The sequence below is a fragment of the Peromyscus maniculatus genome, chromosome 10 (genome assembly GCF_049852395.1).
Source record: "Peromyscus maniculatus bairdii isolate BWxNUB_F1_BW_parent chromosome 10, HU_Pman_BW_mat_3.1, whole genome shotgun sequence".
NCBI lineage: Eukaryota > Metazoa > Chordata > Mammalia > Rodentia > Cricetidae > Peromyscus > Peromyscus maniculatus.
In genome coordinates this window covers 40691873-40715692 of record NC_134861.1, presented here as the reverse complement: position 1 = coordinate 40715692, position 23820 = coordinate 40691873, and the positions used below count along the sequence as shown (strand labels likewise).

General features: G+C 45.2%; 1 protein-coding gene across 3 annotated transcripts; it reads left to right on the top strand.

Moving 5' to 3' along the window:
* The first annotated feature begins 50 nt into the window (after positions 1-50).
* Fgfbp1 (fibroblast growth factor binding protein 1) lies at positions 51-11138 on the top strand. Of its 3 annotated transcripts, none has more exons than XM_042285955.2 (4): positions 51-190; positions 7840-7942; positions 8099-8174; positions 10032-11138. In XM_042285955.2, the coding sequence occupies exons 2-4, from the start codon at positions 7940-7942 to the stop codon at positions 10793-10795; spliced, it is 843 nt and encodes a 280-aa protein (XP_042141889.1). In that variant the 5' UTR covers positions 51-190; positions 7840-7939; the 3' UTR covers positions 10796-11138. The 3 variants fall into 3 exon arrangements, with proteins under 3 accessions (XP_042141889.1, XP_042141893.1, XP_076402365.1); XM_076546250.1 differs by lacking the exon at positions 51-190 and adding an exon at positions 5378-5456; XM_042285959.2 differs by lacking the exon at positions 8099-8174.
* Positions 11139-23820: the final 12682 nt, after the last annotated feature.

Sequence of the window (23820 nt, the reverse complement as noted above, 5' to 3'; positions counted from 1 at the left end):
TGAGACAACTGTCAGGCACCAGGGTGGCTCAGGATTCCATGGAAGGCCAGCATCTCTCTGCTCTTGCTTCAGTCACAGACTTTACCCACCAACAAGCTCTCCCTACAGAGAGTGCCTGTGATATGGACACAGCTGCTTTATCCCGCCCTTCACAGGCCAGAAGAGAACTGCAGATTCCTGCCTTTCAAGGGTAATCCTTCGGGGAGTCCATCAGACAGTGTATGGCTGAGAAAGCATTCTGTTAGATGTGAGGTCAAGAGGCTTCTGGGGCTAACTGACAAGCAAATCTTCCTGGAGAGAGAGGAGACATGGAGTGGTTCCTCTGGGAACCTTTGAGGGCAGCGTGACCAGGCCTGGCTATGTTATAGAGCACCAACGGGGGGGGGGGGCACCACAGAAGGCTCTGGAGGGGGTTCTCCTTGCCTTGAGCAGGATTCTGTATTTGAACAAATCTCACCTTACTCTGGCTGGCAAAGAGTCCGTGGTAAATGGGGGTCTCCCTTCTGTAGACAGTCCACTAGAGACTGATACTGGCTTACTCGGGCCTCTGACACTCGTATCCCCTGGAGACATTCCCCCTTATACCCCCTAGTGTTTGGGAGCCTGCTCTAAGACCCTCCCCGTGGAAAATGACGACTCCTAACCATACAGATGGCTTGAATGGCACCTGCCTTTGTCATTGCCTGATTGCTGCTGCCCTTAGTCCCCTGCTCAGGAGGCCTCACATCCTTGGGTAAATGTGGCCCAGAGCCTCACAACAAAAGCCAAGGGAGAAAACTTTTATTCCTGCCCTCTCTGATGCACCTGGAGAGTGTCTCTAGTGTAGACTAGCTCGTCAATCTCCTGACCAATGAGCTGGGGCCTCCTGAGCCCACCATTAAGCAGCGTGTTAAGATGCTCACCTTACAACTACATTGTTGTCTATCAGAATGCTGCAAAATACCTCTTGGGGCAGACCCTAGTCACCGGGGCAACCAGAAGCTTAGCAGGTCAATGCCCAAAAGAAAAAGTGGTACAGAAAGGAGACAAAAGAAGGAAGAGGGAAGGGAGGGAGACAGAAAGAGAGAGGGGAGAGGGAGAGAGGGAGGGAGGGAGGGAGGGAAGGAGAGGGAGAAAGGGAGGAAAGGGAAGGGAGGAAGGAGAAGGAAGAGAAAGAGGGAGGAAGGAAAGAAAGAAGAGAGGGAGGGAGGGGAGTAAGGGAAAGAGGGAGGGGGAGGAAGGAAAGAAAGAAGAGAGGGAGAAAGAAGGGAAGGAAGGAAGGAAGGAAGGAAGGAAGGAAGGAAGGAAGGAAGGAAGGAAGGAAGGAAGGAAATGGCCACCACCTAAATACTTTTCAACAAAAAAGAAAACGACAGAGACAAGGACTGAAGATGTTTCTGAGGGGTGCCCCAGGAAAGCTGCAGGGTATAGTACTGCTCCTCCCCTCCGCCACCCCGGTTTTCCTCATGGCTCCTGACTTTTCCCAGCTCATTCAGCACTTGAAGATTTGGCCAATGCATTCTTCTCAGTGCCTGTCTCAACAGCATCTTGTGTGCCATTGACCTCTGCCTCCAGAGGGGTACAGTGGAACCATCCAGGCCACCATGAGGTTCTCACCAGCTTGCTTATCGAATATTACCTTTAACTGTCTTAACTGCCTCTACCTTTCACTGGGCATGCCTCTTGATAATATTCTCCTCCATGGAGATTTGTGAACATACTCATTATGAACATACAAACAAAGTAGTTATCGAGGTTTGGACATTCTGATGGCAATAGACATCTTAATTTAAATGTTTATTTCAATGGAAAAGTCGAGGATACCTCTTGAGCCTTTGAGAGCTCTTTCCTCTAAGCGTATATGTCTTATCAACTTCTCATGCCTCTCATTGGCTACAAAATGGCCAATGGTTCTGATATAAGAAACTACCCCATGACAATGTAGGGGTCCATGAAAATGCTAAAGAAGATCCCAGACTCAAATAGTATGCAAGAGCAAAGAGCATTTATTTACCAGCATATGGGGTCAACCATCTTTACAAAAATGGCGACCCAGGACAAAGGTGTGCAGATCCTTTTAAGCATAGCTAGGAGAATTTCAGGAACAGCCGCATCATTCCAAACATAATTGGCTAAACAGACTGCAGTTATATGAATACATTTTTGATAGGTTGAGATTTTAGGTTTTTTTAATATTTGAACATACTTGGGTAAGTTTTGAGGGGGGTGTTGCAGGAACTGTCCTTATTTGATCAATGCTTTGAGATACCGTGGGGCTCCCTTCTCCCTGCTGTCAGGGGTATTGTTGATTAAAAGCTCATTGTTTATGAAACTGAAGCTTAGACCAGCTTGTAAAAGAGAGGAAGTTTAGACCTCTCAACAATAGAAACACTTCAAGATATGAGAACAATGATGAATTTCTGAACACACTCCATAGAGACCCAAGAAAGCAGCAATTCACAGAGTGAAGAGACAGCCTACAGAATGAGCAGAAATCTTTCCTGACTGTCTATCTGACAGAGATTCATTCACTCAGGGAAATGCAACTTAGAACTCCTCAGAACTATGCTGGAATTCTGTCTTCCCATCTTCCTGTTTGTTTGTCATTCAGAAACCAAACACCAGCACTGCTGAGTCAGGAAGGGAAACAACCCTGATATACTGTTGGTGAGACAGTTGATTGGTGTGTCCATTATGCAAATCACTTTGATTATCCATATCTATATAATCAAAATATATCTATTTTGATCTCTATATAGTCTATTTTGATACCTATATAATCAAAACTAAAGTTAGACCTATTATATGATCCAGCAACCACTCTGGGTATACACCCAAAGAAAGCAGTCAGTATATGATAGACCCACATACCCATGCTATTCATAGCAGCTAAGTTATGGAATCAGCATAGATACCCAGCAACAGGTAAGTCAACATGGAGTCTTATTCAGCTATAAAGAGTAGAACCATGTCATTTGCAGAAAAGTAAGTATACCTGAAGACAATCTTGTTAAATGAAATAGGCCAAACTCAGAAAGGAAAGTACTATATGTTTCCTTCCACATGAATGGATTCTGCTCAAGGAAAAGGTCAAAAACAGAGAAGGGACTATTAAGGCAGAGGAGGAGCACTAACAGGGGTGGGGACAGAAGAGATAATAGGGGGCGAATATTATTAAAGAACATTCTATGAATACATGAAAATGTCACAATAAAGTCCATTATTTTGCATAATTATTATATACTAATAAAAATTTAAAAGCTTTGCCATTAAAAATGAAATCCCTCATGCTGGCTACCATTAAAACTGCAATAACTGGTTACCCACAGACTATCTTGAAAGTAGAAATGGTTTCAGACCCAGGCCATGACACTCGCCATCTAGTTGTCCATGCAGAGCACAACTGCTGGGATCTTCAAGGTGGGATGGAGTGGAAACTGAGCCTTCTAGCACATTCTACCTGCAGGAGCATGAGTTCCGTGACTGTCTCTTGCCAAACGCTATGATGTAGGAGGTCACCTTTCCCCTAGACCCGTCAGTTACCTGAGGAGCCTTTTTGTACCAGCTGGTGGGATGCCACAGCCTATGCAAATGGATCTTCTCATCATCATCCATCATGGAGCTCTGCAGAATGTGGCTACTTTTGTCCCTTAGCTAGGGTGTCTCTTATGAAGGGCAGAACCCGGGAAACAATTCACTTGACTAAACTTTAAACACTCATCTTCATATGGGTTACCGGACTAGCAAGTGGCTCTATCGTGACATTTATTATAAACCATTGGACCATCATCTAACATTTGCTCTCTTCAGGTTGAAAAACTCGGAGAATTTTTCACCTCCCAGATACTCAACATATAAATCAAAATCACACATCTCTACATGTATCATGCCCACAACACAAGGCTATTCAGGGCACTCCTAATTCATTTTGGAGTTATAGGCATTACTAACAATAACCAAGGTATACATATCACTCTCAGAACACCAAAGGTATAACTGTCAGAAGAAGATTCATTCAATAGGATGCTCATGTCCTACGTTAGTTGGTGGATTTAATTGTTTCCTTAGACAACTCCTTTTTAAAAGTTCTAACCTTTCTACTAGGACTTAAACTTTATGAATTTTCCAACTTGCCATCATCCCACAATACTATAAGGACCAGAAAGACCAACTCTCCTAAGACTGATGAATTATAAATGTCCACTAGCCAAGTATCTGCTCGTGTGATCCATCTGAACCTCAACTTTCACCAAAACAACAACCAAAACCCTGAGTGCACCTATAGACTGTTTTGGTTGGCTGTTGATCTGATTATTTCTCATTTGGATGTTTTCATTGGTTTACAATCCAGAAGCCTGGGTCCTCCAAGGATATCACAGCTTTGTCAAAACATTTAACAGAAGCACAAATAAGAGAGTGGAGAGACAACCTACAGAATAGGAGAAAATATTTCCCGGCTATTCATCTTATAAGGGATTAAAATCCAGAACATGTAAATTTAAAGAACTCAAAAATATAACACCAAAAAAATGATCTAATCAGTAATGTACAAACAAACTGAATAGACCCTTTACAAATACTAAGATGGCCATCAGTTCTAGTAGGGGCTTGCTTGGAAAGGGAATCGCAGAGGACATTTGTGCTGTCTCATAAGTTCATCGCTAGATATGACATAGCCTCAGACCACGTGACTCCAAGGCTTTCCAGTGTGATATGAAGGCTATTGGCATCTAAGAGCCAGGCGTTGCCAAACTTGCCAGACCTTGAGGACAGGAGTCAAATCAGACTCATGTTGGCACTCCCATGAGTGCCTAATACTCTACCTTGCCCAGAAGAGTTACTACATGACAAGATCACTGACTTTCACCCCCCAGGCCCCATCTCTATGGGCTCCTGAGAAATTCCTCTCTACCTCTGGCAGGAGAGATGTCCCCACTTGTAGAACCCCAGGCTTCCTTCCAACATAGCAATTAACCTCTGCACTGTCATCTGATAGAAGCCACCCCCTTATTGTCCACCACTTCCTTGAGGGCAAGGACTACAGCAGCATTGACTACATTCCTGTTAGCCAAGAGCAGGCATTTCCTGGGTGGTCTTTAGACAAATGAAGGAAGGGAAGAATGATTCAGTGGTGGAATGAATGAATGATACTGACTGTTCTTCTTCCTCCCCCCACCCCACCCCACCCCGTCCTCTCTGATGTGGCACCCTACATGGTAGTGTCTTGAATCTGTGAGTCCTTGTGCCCTTAGTGGCCTTTTCAGAGTTGTTTCTGGGGTTCTCACCCAAACATCTTCAGAGTTTATGTGAAGAGCATGGTCACATGGCAACTTGCACAGTGACAGTCTCACCACAGGGAGAGCCACTTTCCTTCTCCCTTCCTGCCTTTCCAGAGCAGCAATGGGAAATTTTGGTAACATATGGATGAGAGGATAAATTCAAACGAGAGACTCTCTAGAACTATCTTCCACTCTAAGGTAATATGATGGAATGTGGGGGGCATTTTGTACATGTGTATTTCTATGTGTTCTATGCCATCAGACCATGTGTGTGCACATAAGTGTATAATTAGATGCAGAGATAGGCTGTGAAAAAATATTAAAACATATAAACTCCTTTAAGGAACATTTGCTGTTAAAAATAATTTACTTAAAAAAAATCAGAGATGGTAAAATAGCTTGATTTGAGGGGAAAATTGATCATAAAAGAGTAAAACTAACAAACAACCCACTCCTACCACCACCACAATCATAGCCTCCATCCTGACCACCACCCCCACAACCTCCATCCTGACCACCACCTCCACAACCTTCATCCTGACCATCACCTCCACAACCTCCATCCTGACCACCACCTCCACAACCTCCATCATGACCACCACCTCCACCATGACCACCATCTCCACAACCTCCATCATGACCACCATCTCCACAACCTCCATCATGACTACCACCTCCATCATGACCACCACCTCCACAACCTCCATCATGACTACCACCTCCACAACCTCCATCATGACCACCACCTCCACTACCACCATCCTTACAACCATCACCACCTCCATCACCACCTCCACTACCACTACCTCCACCACCATCACCACCCTCACTACCACCTCCACCACCTCCATCACCACAACCATCTCTATCACCACCACGAAAACTTTTCTAGAAAGAAGAGTAGTGTTTGTAATAACTATTACATGAGTAAAAGCTAAGTTGTCTTATTTAAAATTATTGGTATTCTAAGCATTATAACCTACAAAAAACCTGGTAATTTCTTTTTGATTAGTCTAAAATAAAACTAAGCTTTTTTTAGATTGATTCAGAATCTGAAACAATTGAACATATCTAACAGAAGGAGTTAATACTAAACGTTTTTGAGAAGTCCATTCTCTAGAAGATTAAGGCAGTATCTTTCCTACTCATAGCTGTAGCATTAACACTGTCTCTTCTCTCTCTGAAAAAGAGATTTAGCAGGAGGTGTCTTTTGATTTGCTAAACACGGATTCAGAAACCTCAGTTAAAACTTGGATTGCACATTCCCCTCATAGTTCCAACATGAGTACCTGTTTACTGGCTCTTACTTACTGTTTGTTTAGCCAGCCCCCTGTCTCCTCAGGGAAATAAAGTTTCCATGTACTTATCTGACTAACAGATTAATATTGCTTTCATGCATCGAATCAGCATTTTCTTCTTCTTTTCATGAGGTCACTTCTGAAGAAGGAGGTTGATTTTGGGTGAGCCTGGCTTAATACTATGGACCTTAGCTAAAGCTCACCTCAGAGCCCGAATACACCCACTCACACAATCTCTGGTGGCCACACCAGCCCAGTGAGGCAAGCACTGTGGGTCAAGGAGTTATTTGTAGTGACAAGCATGCGAATAAAACCAGCTTTGAACTTGATATCCTCTCCCAGTGACCAGCCTGGATGAAAAGAGGCATCCAGTCACCAGCCTTTACTGGAGGGCCACTACCAATTCCTCAGTACCATCCATTGTGTTCATTGCTCCGCTCTACCAAAAGTCAAGCTGCATTTGTTATTTAAACTCTTTGATAAAGAGTTCAATCAATAATGATTAGAATTAGAATTTCAATCTATTAGAAACACCACATTTAAAAGGGAGGAACACTCTCAAAACACCTGCTGTGCAACAATACAAATGCCTGTTTTCAAAGAAAACAGCTTCAGATCTCTTTAGGAGCCCAAACCTAAATAGCTCAGCTCCAAGAAAGACTCCAGTGGGCTGCCTGCAGTGAGATGCTGCTGTTATGCACACACTGTGAACAACATGGGCAAGTGGGAGCTGGAGCAGGAGACTGGAGAGTGCAGTGTTCAGTTCATACAGTTCAGTGCATACAGTGGCTAAGCTTACCTGTCTAGATGTGTCTGGAATGAAACTCTACCTGTGCGGGATGACCTGTGTGAGCTTCCTCTGATGACGGGAAGGCAATCTTTTCAAATGAAATTCCACTATGAGAATTATCTCTTCACCAGCCCCTGGGGCCCACAGATCCATCTACCTACACAGTCAGTCCACCTGGATCCAGGCAAACAGGTACTCAGAAACAGGTTTCAGCAACTGCAGTCACTCATTCTCCAAATATTCTCTGAGACAGCCAGGTGGGAAGAGATCAGATTACGGCTGTTGGGAGTCCTGGGTTTAAATTTGAGATTTATTCTTGCCAGCTCTGTGAGCCCAGACCCATGTACTATTGCCAAGTGCCAATTTCTCCATCTTTAAAATGGGAAGAGTCGCCCACTGGAGATGGAGACTATGGCAGGGCACTAGAGGAAACTAGAGGCTCAGGGTTTTGCTGCTACAATTAAATGGCATGGTCCTTTGGCTCTCTTCATAGACGCCACTGCTGGGATCCTTGCCTCATCTTTGCAAGGCTGACCTGCACTTTGATCCCGGCCACTAGGTGGGAGAGGAAGAACTTCTAAGGCAGAGGACTCATGGTAAATACAAACCCCTGCTCCCTGGCTTCCATCCAAGCACTTTCCCTCCAGGAACTGGCTCACTCTGAGGGGCGTGGCTGGGAGGAGTGGGGAGAAAAAGCGCCACAAGTATGTGAGCTATAAAAACTCAACCGGCTTGGGCTCCTATATAAACAGCCCAGCCTGCACCCTGGCTGTGAGGACTGGAAACCTGCACTCCCTGGCACACCTGGACCTGCATACTCACAGAGAGGTAAGCTTGGGTCTCTTAAAGGTTTCTTTAAACATATATATATATATATATATATATATATATATATATATATATAATTATTGTTGCTGTTGTTATTGTGTGTATGATTACAGGGGTGGAGGCCTATATGGTGAGAGCAGAGGATAACTTGTAGAAGCTGGGTCTCACCTTCCACCTTTACATGGGTTCCAAGCATCGAACTCGGGTTCATTTGAACTCAGGTCACTGGGTTTGCTTGGCGAGTGCCTCTATCCTCAGAGCCATCCTGTCAGCCCCCTTCTTGAAAGGGGTTTTACACCCCACTCCCACCCCGCCCCCACGACTTCTCAGCCGCTGGACCTACCTCGATCTGGATCACGTTATGGAGCCATGAAAGCTAGATCACAATGCCGGGAGAAACAGGTCTCTCCCTGACTTCTCTAGCCTCCTGTTCAACCCCATGGTGCTTTAGCCCAAACTCTCCAAGGGCCTTTTCCTTTTCAAGCCCTATAGGTGGGCCGAGTGCCGGACAGAAACGAGTTCATAGCCATTTCCTGGACTTTCCCTATTGTTCAGAAAAATTCTCTATTTTTTTTTAAAAGCATAAATGATATGAACTGTCTAGTCATCGTGTTTGGTGCCACACCAAACCTTGTACAGTTTACTATTTTATTGTTTTTTATTGACATCTTCTGAAAAGCAGAGTAAAGATGAAAAGCAAGACGTAAGAAATAAGTAATGATAGAGAGACACACTCCAGCTTCCCACTCCACCTGTCTCTGCCCACGCAGGGACCCTGGGCAACTTGCTTATCTTATCAGCCTGAGCCTTAACTGTCTCAGTGGTTACCTGGGATGTTTTATCAGCCTGAGCCTTAACTGTCTCAGTGGTTGCCTGGGGTGTTACATTAACAGCTCTGTGCAAGGCTCTTTTGTGGATCAGGAAGGGTGAGAATTCAAAGCTGGTGGGCTGCTTAACACCTCGGAGATGGCAAAGAAACACGAGCTTCTCTTCTGCCTTTACCTATAGTTTCCTTTCCTACCTCATAAAAAACATGTTGCTTAACGCACCATTGAAAGTCATTTTCTTTTTTGTTTTAGAAAGGCATTTAGTAAATATTTCCCGTGTGCCCTGCCCTGTGCCACTGAGCTCAGGCATGACCCTTCAGTCTTACAGTCTGAACAATGTGAAACTCCTCCCTCTCCACCCTGTTTCCCTTGGCCCCATCAAGTTCAATGGCCTCCCCCACCTTCTTGCCTTTCCAGGCTCTTCCTCATGATTTTCCCCTCTGTCCCCACAGCTACACCCAGCCCTGAGTGTCAAACCCTGTGCATGTTCAACTCTGAGTCAACATACCTTTCTATGACACTTCTATGACTCCTGCTACATCCTTTCACAATTGGTGATCATTGGTGCCCATGTAGATTATGGGGTGGAAACCCTGCTCTCTCTGGAGCTAGAAAAGGGGTAGGGACAATTTCTAGAGGGGAAGAGTGGCTTTTCCAAGATTAAACTGACAGCTGAGAAGAAAGTCCCTAGTTGACGCTATTTAAATTCCTCCAGCTGTATCTTGTAAACTCTTTAAGATACCTATGGCTTTCTCACTCACTGTGAAAATGTTCATTATTTTGTTATGTTGTAGGTAGGTACCCAGTGCTTGTTGCATAAGTAGATGAAGGGCTGAGAAAGTGAGAAAATGCAGGAGTCAGGAGTGAATGGAGAAGGGTCATGGGTGAGTTGTAACTTTATTTGAAGTGGAAATGAGAGCAGTCAGGCTGCTTGGCAGAGCTGAAAGTGGGCAAACCTGTGTTGAGGGAGGCAGCCTGCAGTCCTACACCATCGGATGCTGCCACTCACTCACCCGACTTTGCCAAACAGGTATCCACCCAGCGGAAGCCATGAGAATCCACAGCCTCTTCCTGCTCTCCTTCCTTCTGGCTACTCAGGTGCTCTCAGAAAAGATCAGAAAGAAAGCCAAGAATGCACCACACAACATAACAGAGGAGGGTACATCTGCCCCTTTGGGCAAGACCCAGAATAAGCAGAGAAGCAGGGCACCCAAATCCATGACCAATGGCAAATTTGTCACCAAAGACCACGCCACCTGCAGATGGGCTGTGACTGAGGAGAAGCTTGGCGTCAACCTGAATGTCCAATGTACTCAAGCAGATCGTGAGTTTTCTTGTGTTTTTTCTGGTGATCCAACTGGCTGCCTTCAGCACGACAAAGACCAGATCTACTGGAAACAAATTGCCCGCACACTTCGCAAACAGAAGGATATCTGTGGGAACTCCAAGAGTGTCCTGAAGACCAGAGTGTGCAGAAAGAAGTTTCCGGAGTCTAACCTCAAACTGGTAAACCCCGGTGCACATGGGAACATGAAACCCAGAAAGGAGAAAGCAGAGGTCTCCTCAAGAGAGCACAATAAAGTCCAAGAATCTTCCACCATGGAGCCAAACAAGGTCAAAGAGGACACTACCCCCCATCCAGCTGTGACCCAGACAGTGTCCATCAAAGATCTGGAGTGTCTGGACGACCCAGATGTGCTCAACCAGAGGAAGGTTGCCCTGGAATTCTGTGGGGAATCTTGGAGCTCCTTCTGCAGGTTCTTCCTCAACATGTTACAGGCCACATCATGCTGATGAAGTTAGGGAGCAGCCTAAGAGTGAGGTGTCAGAGCCCCAGTGTCTGCTGCAAAGCTCCCCAGGTTCCATACAAGATACAGACTTTTGTGCTACCGGACCACAGTGAAGTATTTAAACCATTTTTGTAAATTTTATTTTTGTGTTTTAGAATTTGCTTTGTTCTTTCACATGCTTGGATGTACTTTTTAAAGACTCTTTACCTCAGTGTATTCTTCCATGGACCACAAGTCTAGGTGCATATGAGGAGTGGATAAATCCAAGTGATAATTTCCATGCAAGGAATTTTTGGCTGTATTTACCAGGATAATAAAGCTCTGAACATTCTCAGAAATACCACCAACTACTGTTTCCTTTCTGTAACTCTTGAAAGAGCTTGTGGCTCATTGTCAAAATGCCTCCAGATGTGAGTAGATAAACTATGTAAGGTTGGCTTTAGGGTCCATCTGTCCCAAGTTCTCCCCTCAGACAATCCATCCTGTATTTTCTCTGTACCTACTGCCCACATTGTTTGATATTTATTGAAAACTGACCACCAGGATCTGTTTTCAGTGGGATCTTCTATGCATAGTGTCTTGTAGTGACTTGTCAAGTTGTCACAGACAGTGAGAGAGAAGGCAACTAGAAATATTTTAATTTATTACTATTATTGTTGTTGTTGTTGTTGTTTATAAGGGTACATGCATGCCATGGTATGCATGTGAATGCCAGAGGACACCTTTGTAGGGTTGCTTTCATCTTTACACAGATCCCAGAGGCGAAACATGGGCCGTCAGCCCTGTGATCTAAGCTTTTTTACCCATTGGGTCATCCCACTAGCCTCAGGCTCCAGGAATTACAGCCACTGAGAACATAGGCTTGAGGACTCAAGTCAGAACTCCCCATGCCCATCTGCCATATGTAGAACTGTCCTTACAGAGCCCATTGGGGACAGAGGTCTGGTCAGCAGTGCCCTGTGATAACAGCTATAACAGAAGGAGGTAAGTGCTGCATAGAAAACCAGAGATGCGGTAGTGGGAGATGTGGGTTGATCTCCACAGGGAAGCAATGGTAGGGCTGGGCTCTGGAGAAAGCATATTTAATAATGAGATGGAGGGGCTGGAGTGATGGCTTAGCACTTAAGACCACTAGCAGCTCTTCCAGAGGGCCTGGGTTTGATCTCCAGCACCCATGGCAGTTCATAATCATCTATAACTCCAGTCCAAGGGATCCAACACCCACTTCTAATACACAGACATATATGGAGGCAAAACATACATACAAAATAATAAATCTTAGTAATTAAGAAAAAGAATAAAATGACATAGAGTAAGACACATTCAACATGATAGCACATGTTATAGCAAAGATATGTGAAGTCCCAGAAGCTGGGAGTGGTCAGGTAGTTGGGTTGACATACATAGTCAAGACTGCTCTTAGCTGCATAGACGTTAGTAGGATAAGGCTGAAGTTATTTTTGAGTCCAGAGTTGGGGAGAAAGAACTTCCTATTGCCTTATTACATTCACCCAGTGGGGAAATTAAAGGATCAAAGTGGGTAAAAGCCCCACCCTTAGCATTTCTGATGGTGGCAGAAAGAAATGGCAGGTCTGATGCCAACAGAGGCTGTTGCTATTGTCACCCTCCTAAGCTATATAGGTGGCCTCACAGTGACATTAGGAGGACACCAGCAGCTCTGTAAGGCTAACAAGAGTTCTATGACCTTACAGTGCCTGTGATAATATAAGTAGTACCTATACAAGCTCATGGCAGACAAAATCCTAGCCTAGAGAGGGAGGTGGGAAGGGAGTCCCAGCCCTAGGTGAAGAGCTATTATCAATGGAGAGCTGCAGGGAGTTTTCTCTAAGGGTGGTGGCCCTTGGTAGGTCAACCACATTCCACTGAAAGGTCATGCATTCAACAGTATAAGGACAGCACAATTTGGGCTTGATGGGCATAAAAAAAAGAGGGCACAGAGTTGGGTGGGTAGGGAAGTGGGGTGGATCTGGAGTAGTTGGGGGAGGGGAGTAAATATGATCAAAACAGAGTATACAGAATTCCTGAAGAATTAGTAAAAAACAAATTTAAGACTAAAAAAAAAAAATAAGTCACTCACTTGTTATAGGCCTGGTTCTGTGCCAAGACTCGCCCATAATTATGCCCATTCACTCACTGTCTCATTCATTCACATGTGGTTTATGGAGCCTGGACTCCTCCTAGGTGTGTTCCAGGTGTTGGGCACACAGAAATGTGCCACAGATGACTGTTCTGCTGTTACAGCTCTCACTGATGGAGAGAGTGGTGATAAATATAATTCTACAAGTTAGAGAAGGAAAGGGAAGTTGGGAGGGCTTCTGGTAGAAGTGAAACGTGGTAACAACGTTTACACCACTGGTCAGGGACCTCTCTCTCAAGGTAAAACTTGAACACAGAGCTAAACAGAAGGATGGAGCCAGGTGATGTTCAGTGTTAAGAATGTTCCAGAAGGAACTGTCAGAGCAAACGGTCTGACATCATGGATGATTTTTTTGTTCTCTGCTAAGTTTACACTATTTCCCAGGCCTTCCTCCAGACTCCAGAAATAACAGTCCAGACAGCAGAAAGCGTATCTTCATCTTTATGATGTATTCCATGACAGGGATCATGCTCATCACACTAACGGAATGTCAAAGACTGGAGTGCCATCACAAGATGGGGCCCTGGGCCTGGCTTGAGAACCTGACTGTTAAGTCTCAAACCCTGGGACAAATGGCTGAGGTGCCTATTTAATGTATCAAAGTGGACCTGGCTGCCAGATTCTCCCAGCGTCCCTCAGCCCCTGCCTGTTACAGGGTCCTCCTGGCTTCCATACCCTCCCCCTACCCTGAACCCTCCAGCCCAGGGGGCTGGGCTGCTCTTCCCTGTATTATGTAACCATTCCTTTCTATACCTTTGCCTGCTTGTCTGCTGCACCCGGCTCCGCTCTCTCCCCTCTCCTGTTCTCGTGTGGCTCAGGATCATGCCTACCGTGGACTGTCCCAGATGTCTGCCTCTGGTTATGCTCTCCCCTTGATCTACAATAAACCCTCTCCTCCGCCATACTCAGGAGCAGCCATGTCCTTTCCCTTTTTTTTTTTTTTTTATTCATTCACTAACCATCAACTTCAGGAATTGAACCAACCTCCCGGACTCTCCTTGCTTTAGCTTCAGTGCGGACATGTTCTTTCAAGGATTGGCTCTGAGCAAGGGGCCCTATTGGGAGGTGGGACTTTAGGAGGTGGGGCTTAGTGGGAGTGACTTAGGTCATCAGGGATGTGTCCTTCAAGAAGACATTGGAAAGCCAGCCTCTTTGTCTTTGCTTTCTGGCCATCAGCTGATCCCATCACAGCCACCACAGACCCTAAAGGACAGGGCCAAGGGGTCATAGACCAGAACCTATTAAACCAGGAGCCCAAACAAACCTTTTCTGTTACTGTATTGTAGAGTGCTTGCTTAGTATGCATGCCGCTCTGGGTTCAAACCCCAAAGTAAGATAAATAAATAAATTACCCATTACACCCTCTTTTAGATAGTGGGTGCCCCTCAGAAGTAGACATTTAGAGTCTGTAGTGTAAAACCAGATTGTACACGGAGGAGAAAGTTCCATAATGAGTGAGTGCTCTCGGATGGTTTGATGGTGGGAATTGGCTTTCTTCTCTTTAATTTCAGTTTGACTTTAGTTTTGTTGTTATTGTTTGTTTGCTGCTAACTGTTGTTTGAGATGTAGCCTCAATATGTAGCCCAGGCTGTCCATAAACTCAGTCTGTGTTGTGGCTCAGGCTGGCTTCAAACTCATAAAGGATTATGCCTCAGCCTCCCCCGTACTGGGAATTTGGGCATGTATCAAGATGTTTGTCTTGGTTTGTATTTTTATAGAATAGTAAGTGGCCCAGGTGCCACCATTAATGATCACCTGCAAGATGACAATGACATTGTCCTCATTCTTTCATTTAATCCCTCAACAACCTTGCCTGACAGGACTTCTCAGCCTTGTGTCCTAAATGAAGGGACCGAGACTCAGAAAAGCTAAGGAGCTTCTGAGGACATGAGACAATAAGAGGCGAGCCTGTTAGGAGAACATCTGCTTGAGGGACTCAGGAGTCCTGCGAACTGGGGAACTTGAGAATTTTCTTTACTGGGTAAGACTGACAGTTATGTTATTCAGATACCAGCCACACCTGGATGTGAACAGGATCAATCAGTTCCCTTCCCACATGAACTCCCTTCCAACTTTAACATATAGAAAATTCTAGAAGCTAACACTTGCATTTGTGTTCAACTTTTCATCCTAGTCATATCCTGAGGGAAGGTTTTAGAACTTTAAGAAAAAATAAGCAAAAGATAATCCAGGCTTTATGTTGGATTCTACCTTAATAGCCACTGTATAGTTTCTCTGAGAACTTTCTGGATATAAAATATAGAGACTTCTCTCTCTCTCTCTCTCTCTCTCTCTCTCTCTCTCTCTCTCTCTCGTGTGTGTGTGTGTGTGTGTGTGTGTGTGTGTATGAGAGAGAAAGAGAGACAGAGAGAGACAGGGAGGGAAGGAGAGAGAGACAGGGAGAGAGAGAGCTAGAGAGAGAGAGAGAGAGAGAGAGAGAGAGAGAGAGAGAGAGGGAGAGAGAGGGAGTTAAGATAGGGGTTCCCTTGACTACAACAGATGGCAGGCTTTTAGGTTGCAAGGGATGCTGACTGAAGGCATGGCTGAATCCCCTAGAGCCACTAGGAGTTGTAGTCTCTATCTGCCCCATAATTCAGCAGAAGGGCCCCTTCCCTCCAGCATCTCAACTCTGTGTGGTAACTCACAGCAACACTAGTACAGACTTGAATGTCTGGAATCAGGCACAGCTCACTTGGCCGCCTTCCTGTCCACCTTCTTTCATAACCTCCCCACTAAATTGCTTTTAGCAGAATAAGCAAGAGATACAAAGTGTCAGGGGTTAAATCTCCCTCTCAAATACAAGTCCAGCCACCCTCTGGTGTCTTGGTTTTCATAATGTCTCTATGCACACCTTGAATGTCTTCCTCAACAAATATGTCATACAACAAACATATACAAGAACATAGTTATAGGGGTCCATTCAACTAAGGACTCAGGAAGGGTGGGAGATTCTCTAAAACAGCTGATTTGGGACCTGGATGGTTGGATCTGGGCTCTCCAGGACAAGTTTTCATAATGTTCTTGGAAATGTGTATGATAATGCAGAGCTCCAGCCATCTGGCCCACCAGCATAGAACTGGCACTCAGTGCAAGGCTCGCCACAAGCCTTGCCTGAGTGAATGAGAGAAGAAATCACAGCAAGGATAAAGATAGACTTCAGAGTGAAAGAAAACTGGGTTTGAGTTTCTGGCTGTGTCAGCTTGGAGGAGTTATTTCATCTGATGTTCTCACCCATAAAACAGGAGTAGGAGAAATGCATTTGATAAGGATGATCAGTGATTAATATCAAAAGCACTAATAGCATACACAGAGAATATCATAAGAAGGAACTTGCTGCGGGTGAGTAGACAGTTGAGAGAAGAGACAATAAGGCTGTTTTCTAGGAATGCAAACCTCAGGATTCTCTTGCCTGTTAATGAAAATTGGCTGTCCCAAGTCACCTTGTGATGGGTATTCTCTACCTCATAGTCTTCAGTAGCCCCTTCATACCTGCCAGGGACAGAAACATTGTCCCTGATCTAGGAGCAAAATGGTGACAAATCTGGCTTATGAAGGCAGCTATGGAAACATCTTTCTGTGCCTTCCTGTCCACAGTCTACCAGTTCCTTCTCCTCTGCCTCCTCCTTCTAATCCTGAGGAGTCTGAGCTTAAGGGCTCCATCTACCAGGGCTCCCTAGCCCATCACTTCAGCAGTCCATTGCTTTCTCTGTTGTCTGCATGTGGGTGACATTCACACTTCTAACTCCAGCCAGATTCTGCCCCTCAACATCATGTTTCTCCTCAGTTCAGCTCATGACACAACCTTCCAATTGCTCAGTCAGAACCTTCAGGATTGTATTAGATTCTTCTCAAACTTCATGTCCAATTCACTTACAAGTTCTGTCCTCTCTACCTTCAAACCACAATTCAAGATCCCAGCCATGACCCTTTGCCACCCAGCCTTGTCCCGGCCCAGCCTCTTTCACCTGGGTAATTGTGATAGTGTCCTGATGGGTCTCCATGTTTCTGGTTTTATCTCTCGGAGTTCACTTTAGCACAGTGAGGAGGAAAACACTCTGATCTTCTCTACCGTGTCATTTATATTTTTCTCCTAAAAACAACAACAACAACAACAAAAAAAAAAAAAAACACTTTTAATGGTTCATTGTCTCCTTCAGAATAAACACCAGAAAGGTCTTTCTGATGTTGATGCTTTACAAAGCTACCTGACCTGGCTTCCCTTATTGATTGGCAGCATTACCCACTATGTATAACTCCGTGGTTGCTCTGCTCCATGCTGCTCCTGAAGCTTGCCCAGCACATCCCTTTGTACCTTCTGGACATTGTACCAGGAGAGATCTCTCATCATTTCCAGATCTCTCTCTGAAACCATCTGAGTTCCCAACCCTACTCTGCTGTTCTCATCCCAGTCACCACTACACGGCTCGAATTAGAGTAATGAACTGGCAGGACTATAAAGGGGCTCTAGATGGCAGAAGGGTCAAGGAGAATGAGGGACTGATGGCAGAGAGACACCTGCCTTAAATCAAAGGGAACGGGAATGGGAGGGCTGTGTTCTCAGAAGACAGGAGACAGAAAGTTCTGGTCCCCATTCAGAGGTTGTGCCAGATCTTCCTAGCAAGCTCAGAGCTCCATCAAGCACTTGTCATTTTCTCCAGGTAGCTCACAAAAGCTGGACAAGGCAGAGGAGGCGTGGAGTAGGAGTGGCAGGCAGTGATGTGGCCTCCAGCAACAGAGGTGTGGGTTCAGAGGCTGGCTCAGCCACTTACTGGCCTCATGAATCCTGGACACATTCCCTAACATCTCCAAGACTTGGCTTTATTCCCTCAGCAAGCATGATTGAGTGTTTGAACATATGTAGGCTACTGGTGAACATATGTACAGCAAGAACATCCAGAGTCATGGGCCAGGTCCCTAGGGGTCAGGTGCCTGCTATACTCAGAAATGACCTCACGGCTTCTCACAGCCTCCCCTCTGGGAGCTGCTGAAGGGAGTCTGCGACAGCTACCCTATATTTTATAAAGCACTAGTTTCTGGCCACAATTCACTCTAAAAAGCAACAGTCTTGACATGGATGGCACCATTTTGAGTGTAAGTACAAAGAAAGCATGACTCTGCACATTGTTTACACAGCTAAACAACCATCATTGGGCAGCACACTAAGAAACACATGCTGATAAATGATTTATTTATGTCAGTAAATATTGATGCTTGTGAATAAACCAAATTGCATTGGGGAAGTGGGAGAAGAAAGAAGGAGCTTATGATTCACATCGGATGGAATCTCCTCTCCTGGGACCCTAAGAGAAAAAGCACCCCAAGATTGAAAGTTGTGCTGATCCATCACCTGGTCACTTGTCATGAGCCTCATCCAAGAATGTTGCCCCACAAAGGACCTCTGCCTCAGTCCTCAGGTTCCAGCTCAGGGACGATTTTTCTTGTCGTGACACAATTACCCCACTTCAGACTGACGCTGTCAATAACCAGTCACTGAGACATACATTGGCTACTCCAGAACTTGAAAAAAAGAGTGAAGACTTTTTTTTCCATCTGTCTCAGCTCTCTGTAGCTGATTAATCTTTTCTATAACCTACAGAATGTGTATACAGTCTAATGTGTGGTCTGAGAGTTAGGATTAGTAATTCAGGTTGAAATGAAAGAATTTACGATTTCCAATGTCTCGAAAGCAAATTCAAAAAGTACTTGACAAATGGCAGCCAATGGAACCTGACATACCTTGTCAACTTATAGTTAATACATTTTGACATTATGGGAAAGCACAGGGCCATCCACCTATGCTGTTGACACACATATTCATGACAGCCACCTTCATCCTCATAATGAAGCTGAAGCTGAGAAAGATAGGAACCTTCCCATTGCCATCGTTATTAAACACCAGACTGGAAGGGCAATCCAGGCATTACGGTCTTAAAGACCTTGCTGTTGTCCACATGGCACCGTCAAGAAGCTGAGGGCTGGGAGTCTCGCTCACTCGCTCGCTTGCTCGCTCGCATGAAAGTGTGCAGGTCCCTGGTTTGGACCTCAAGTACCACTGGAGAAGAAAGAGAAGAAGATGGATGTGATAAAAGAGAAAGAAGAGGGGTGGAAAGAATGGTGAAGGAGGAGGAGAGCTCCAACATAACTTTGTAACTGGGATATAAAATTAAGATGACAGGGTACAATCAGAAAGGAACATCAGGTATCTAAGGACAGATGAGCAGCAATCCAAGTCAGTGGAGGGTTCATTGAAGAGGGAATTACTGGACCAAGACTTTTAGAGTGAGGTTGTCTTGGGGAAACCAAGAATCAGGGAGCCGCCCAGGCAGTTTGAGAGAGAACTATGATAAAAGGAGCCAGAGTATGGTCTCCAGTAGTGATATTATGCCCCATCCCCTAGAGTCTGGTCTATATAAGAAGGTTCTATCTTCAGGTCCAGTGGATCCGAAGTGGGCTGGGGACATTTCTGTGAGTACAGAAGCCTCCATTTGTGCTGCTTTTACGCCGAGTGTTTGGTGGAGCAACTGATAGGAATCGGGTGGCCACTGCTGTGGGGCACAGGTGAGCAGGAAATGAGTCTTTCTAGCTTCCTGGTCTCTTCTTGGGACTTTAGTACCCACCTGGCTCCTAGCAGCTGTTCAAGAGATCTGAGATTGCGGCAGGGTTTCTCAACCTTAGTGCTGTTTACAGTGGGAGCTGATAACACTTGGCACCGAGCAGCTGTGCAGTTGGGAACAGCATCCCCAAGGCCTAGACACCAGGGGCATTCAGCTACCTTTGCCTCCATTGAACAGTCGAAATTACCTCCAGAAGTTTCTAAACATCTCTAAAGGTAGTTTCATTCCCAGCTGAGAACAATTGGGCCATGGGGTAATGACACCCCTCCTCAAGTCCCCCAGGCTACTGCTGTCTTCTTCTGGGAGGGAAGAAAAAAGGTATGATTCTGCAAAAAAGTGGGTCGACCATGGGCTACAATGCAAGTGTACTGGGTCTGGGCCGTGGTGGCTCACACCTATAATCACAGCACTCAGGAGGCCGGGGCAGGTGGATCTCTGTGAGTTTGAGGCCAGCCTGGTTGGTCTACAGAGCAAGTTCCAAGACAGCCAGGGCCACACAGAGAAACCCTGTCTTGAAACAAAGAAACAAACAAGCAAACAAAGTGTGCCAGGGAGCATGAGATGGAAAGTGGGCTGTCGCCCATTGGAAATGACCTGTTTTAGTTGTGTTCTGCTCTAGTCCATCCTTTACTGGCGATAACACTTACCAAAGCTTAGTGAGTTGAAGCAATGGAGAGTAGGCTGGCTCATAGTTCTAATAAGGTCAAGGGGTCATACAGATGATGCTTTTGGGGGCAGAATCTTCAGGTGATGCAGGAGGGTGGGAAACCCAACCAAACGGGCCTTTATAGCAAGTCCACTATCAAGATAACCCATCGACCATTGATAAACTAATGATGTAAGGAAAATAATCTAGACATGAGAGTAGAGCCCTAAGCCCCTCTAACAGGTCCTAACTGACCTGATTGTTCACTATCCCATAAAAGACTCAATTTCGACATGAGCTTGGGAGAAGACAAACGAGTTTCAAACTATGGTGTGCTCTAAATGCAGGCTGATGATGTCAGCCAAAATTGAGAAACATCATTTAGACTAAAATCCATTTTACAGATTCAGGCACTGCCTTTAAAGCTGACTGCCATGTTCTCTGTGAGACCACAGTGGCTCTTCTGCTATCATCTGCTGTGGTTGGGAGTTTTTACTTTTTCGGGGGGACCTGCCACCCAGCTCCCAAATAAACCATACACAGAGGCTTATTCTTAGTTATGAATGGCCAGCCTTAGCCTGGCGTATTTTTTTTTTTTTGCCAGCTTTCCTTAACTTAAATTATCCCATCTACCTTTAGTCTCTGGGCTTTTCCCATTCTCTTACTTCTGTAAATCTTACTCCGTGGCTTGCCGTGTAGCTAGATGGCTGGCCCCTGGAGTCCTCCTTCTTCTCTCACTCCCTCTTCTTTTTTCTACCTCCTCCCAGATTTCTCCTTCTATTTATCCTCTCTGCCTGCCAGCTCTGCCTGTTTCTCTCTTCTGCCTCATTATTGGCCGTTCAGCTCTTTCTTAGACCATCAGGTGTTTTAGACAGGCAGAGTAGCACAGCTTCACAGAGTTAAACAAATGCAACATAAACAAAAGTAACACAGCTTAAAATAATATTCTACAACAATCTACCACCAGAACTGGCTGCAAAATCAAGCACAATGTCTGCTTCCTTCATTGAGATCAGACAAGGCAGAGGATGCTCTTCTTAGAGTGCACAGGGCGCATAGATATCTCCCAAGCCAGACGATGCCACCTCCTTCTGCACCTACTTCCACTAATACAGACGCTGTGGAACGGTCCTTCCTAGAACTGGGCATGTTGATTGTTCTTAGCCAAGTACCCGTTGCTGGAGTACTGGGGTAACTGGCTAGAGCCAGCACAGGTACCAGTGCTAGAAAAGCTTATGGCTGAAGCCCTTGGACTCACAGAAGCTAGACAGTGCTGAGAATGAGGAGGGGTACTCATTTTTTCCAGATCAGTAGGCAGTGTGAAGATTGGGAGGGGAAAAAAAGAGCCATGTCCATATTTATTAGGTAATTTCTCATGCAAAATACTGGCTGCAGGTCAGAATCATCTGAGGATCTTTTGAAAATCCCAGATACCCAGACTACAGCCAGAGCAGTCACACTGGCATGGCTTGGGGACGGCTCAATGATTTCTGAGGCATCTGAGGTGATTGACATGAGTGCCAAGGTGGAGCTACACTCTGCTGGGTGCCGATCCAAGTGTTTGCATGGTGTTACTTCATTTTATCTCCACAAATACTTCACTGTCAAGACTGTCCTAAGATAAAAGGGCAGGGCTACAGGGAGTCTAGCCGCTTGCCAGGGACACTGTGTTCCTGAGAGACAGAGGCTGGGGTCTCCCTAGGCAGCATGCTCTCAGAGCCTGAATTTCTAAGCATTCACACAGGCCTAGAATTCGCTAAAGCAGATAGGCTGGCAGGCCAGTGAGCCCAAGGGTTTTTTCTCTGTTCCCGCCTCCTCAGCACTTGGATTATGAGTGTGAACTACCATGGCCAGCTTGCAAAGCAGTCATTTTACCAACTGAGTGCCTCCCAGCTTCTTCTTAAAATACTTCTGGCACTTACAAGGGTGCTTCTTTATGTGTCCCTGTTATGAATCCACACTGTCAAAAACTGGGTATGCAGCCTGCAAGGTGGGTGCTGAGAATGTGTCCCCCTCCAAACTAGAGCTCTTAACATGCTGAAGGTCAGGGATCAAGAATCAAATGTAAAAGCCAAACTCCCAAGGATAGCCAGGGTATAGGAGGGGCCACACACACAGGCCCCACCCTCTGCCCACTGCACATTTTCACCCTGAAGCTTGCAAGTGGCAAATCACGTCCTCAGAAAAGCAAAGGAAATGTTGGGACCACCTGACTTCCTCCTTCTGTCACCAGCCTGGACACACTTTCTCTGATTCCTGCCTCACAAAGCTTAACATCCATGGCATTTGCTCAAAACAAGCTGAAGGGAGACCCTGTCTGTCTAGGCCAACACTCACACACTCGCTGCCAGGGCAGACACGCTTTGAAGAAGACATGAAAGGAAGTTTCGCTCACCGTTTTAGAACTCAGGAGTCATACATGGCATGTTAGCAGGAAGGGAAACTAAGTAGGTAAAAAAAAAACACATCAAAAGAAGAAAACCAACAGCCGCATCCACCTGGACCGCACTGTGGAGCTTCAGGGTGTCCTTTCAGTTCTCTATTAAGCATGCATGAAAATCTAATTGGAGCTGGGGTCCATCCCCAGCACACATAAAATCAGGCATGATGATGCACATCTGTGATCTCAGCCCTCAGGAGGTGGAGGCTGCAGGATGGGAAGTTCCAGACTGTCTGATACAAAATGATTTCAACACCTGGTGGTACACATCTTGAATCCCAGCACTCAAGAGGCAGAGGTAGGTGGATCTCCATGAGTTTGAAGCCTGCAGGGTTTACACAGCTAGTTCCAAGTCAGCCTGGAGACACCAGCAAACAACAGCAAAAACCAAACCAATAAAAAAGGAAGAGGGCTCCTCCTATACACAAATGATAAAAGGGCTGAGAAAGAAGTCAGAGAAACATCACCCTTTACAATAGCCACAAATAATATAAAATACCTTGGGATAACACTAACTAAACAAGTGAAAGACCTTTTTGATAAGAACTTTAAATCTCTAAAGAAAGAAATTGAAGAAGATATCAGAAAATGGAAGGATCTCCCATGCTCATGGATAGGTAGGATTAACATAGTAAAAATGGCAATCTTACCAAAAGCAATCTACAGATTCAATGCAATCCCCATCAAAATCCCAACACAATTCTTCACAGACTTGGAAAGAAAAATACTCAACTTTATATGGAAAAACAAAAGACCCAGGATAGCTAAAAGAATCCTATACGATAAAGCAACCCTTGGAGGCATCACCATCCCGGACCTCAAACTCTACTATAGAGCTATAGTAATAAAAACAGCTTGGTACTGGTATAAAAACCGACATACGGACCAATGGAATCGAATTGAAGACCCTGACATTAATCCATGCACATATGAACACCTGGTTTTTGACAAAGGAGCCAAAACTATACAATGGAACAAAGAAAGTATCTTCAACAAATGGTGCTGGCATAACTGGATGTCAATATGTAAAAGATTACAAATAGATCCATATCTGTCACCATGCACAAAACTCAAGTCCAAGTGGATCAAAGACCTAAACATAAATCCAGTTACACTAAACTTAATAGAAAAGAAGATAGGAAGCACTCTTGAACGCATTGGCACTGGAGAC

Excerpts from the sequence above, each read along its gene's own strand:
- Fgfbp1 (XM_042285955.2), top strand. Across the intron at positions 8,175-10,031 it reads ACCTGCATACTCACAGAGAG|GTATCCACCCAGCGGAAGCC; the intron begins GTAAGCTTGGGT and ends TTTGCCAAACAG.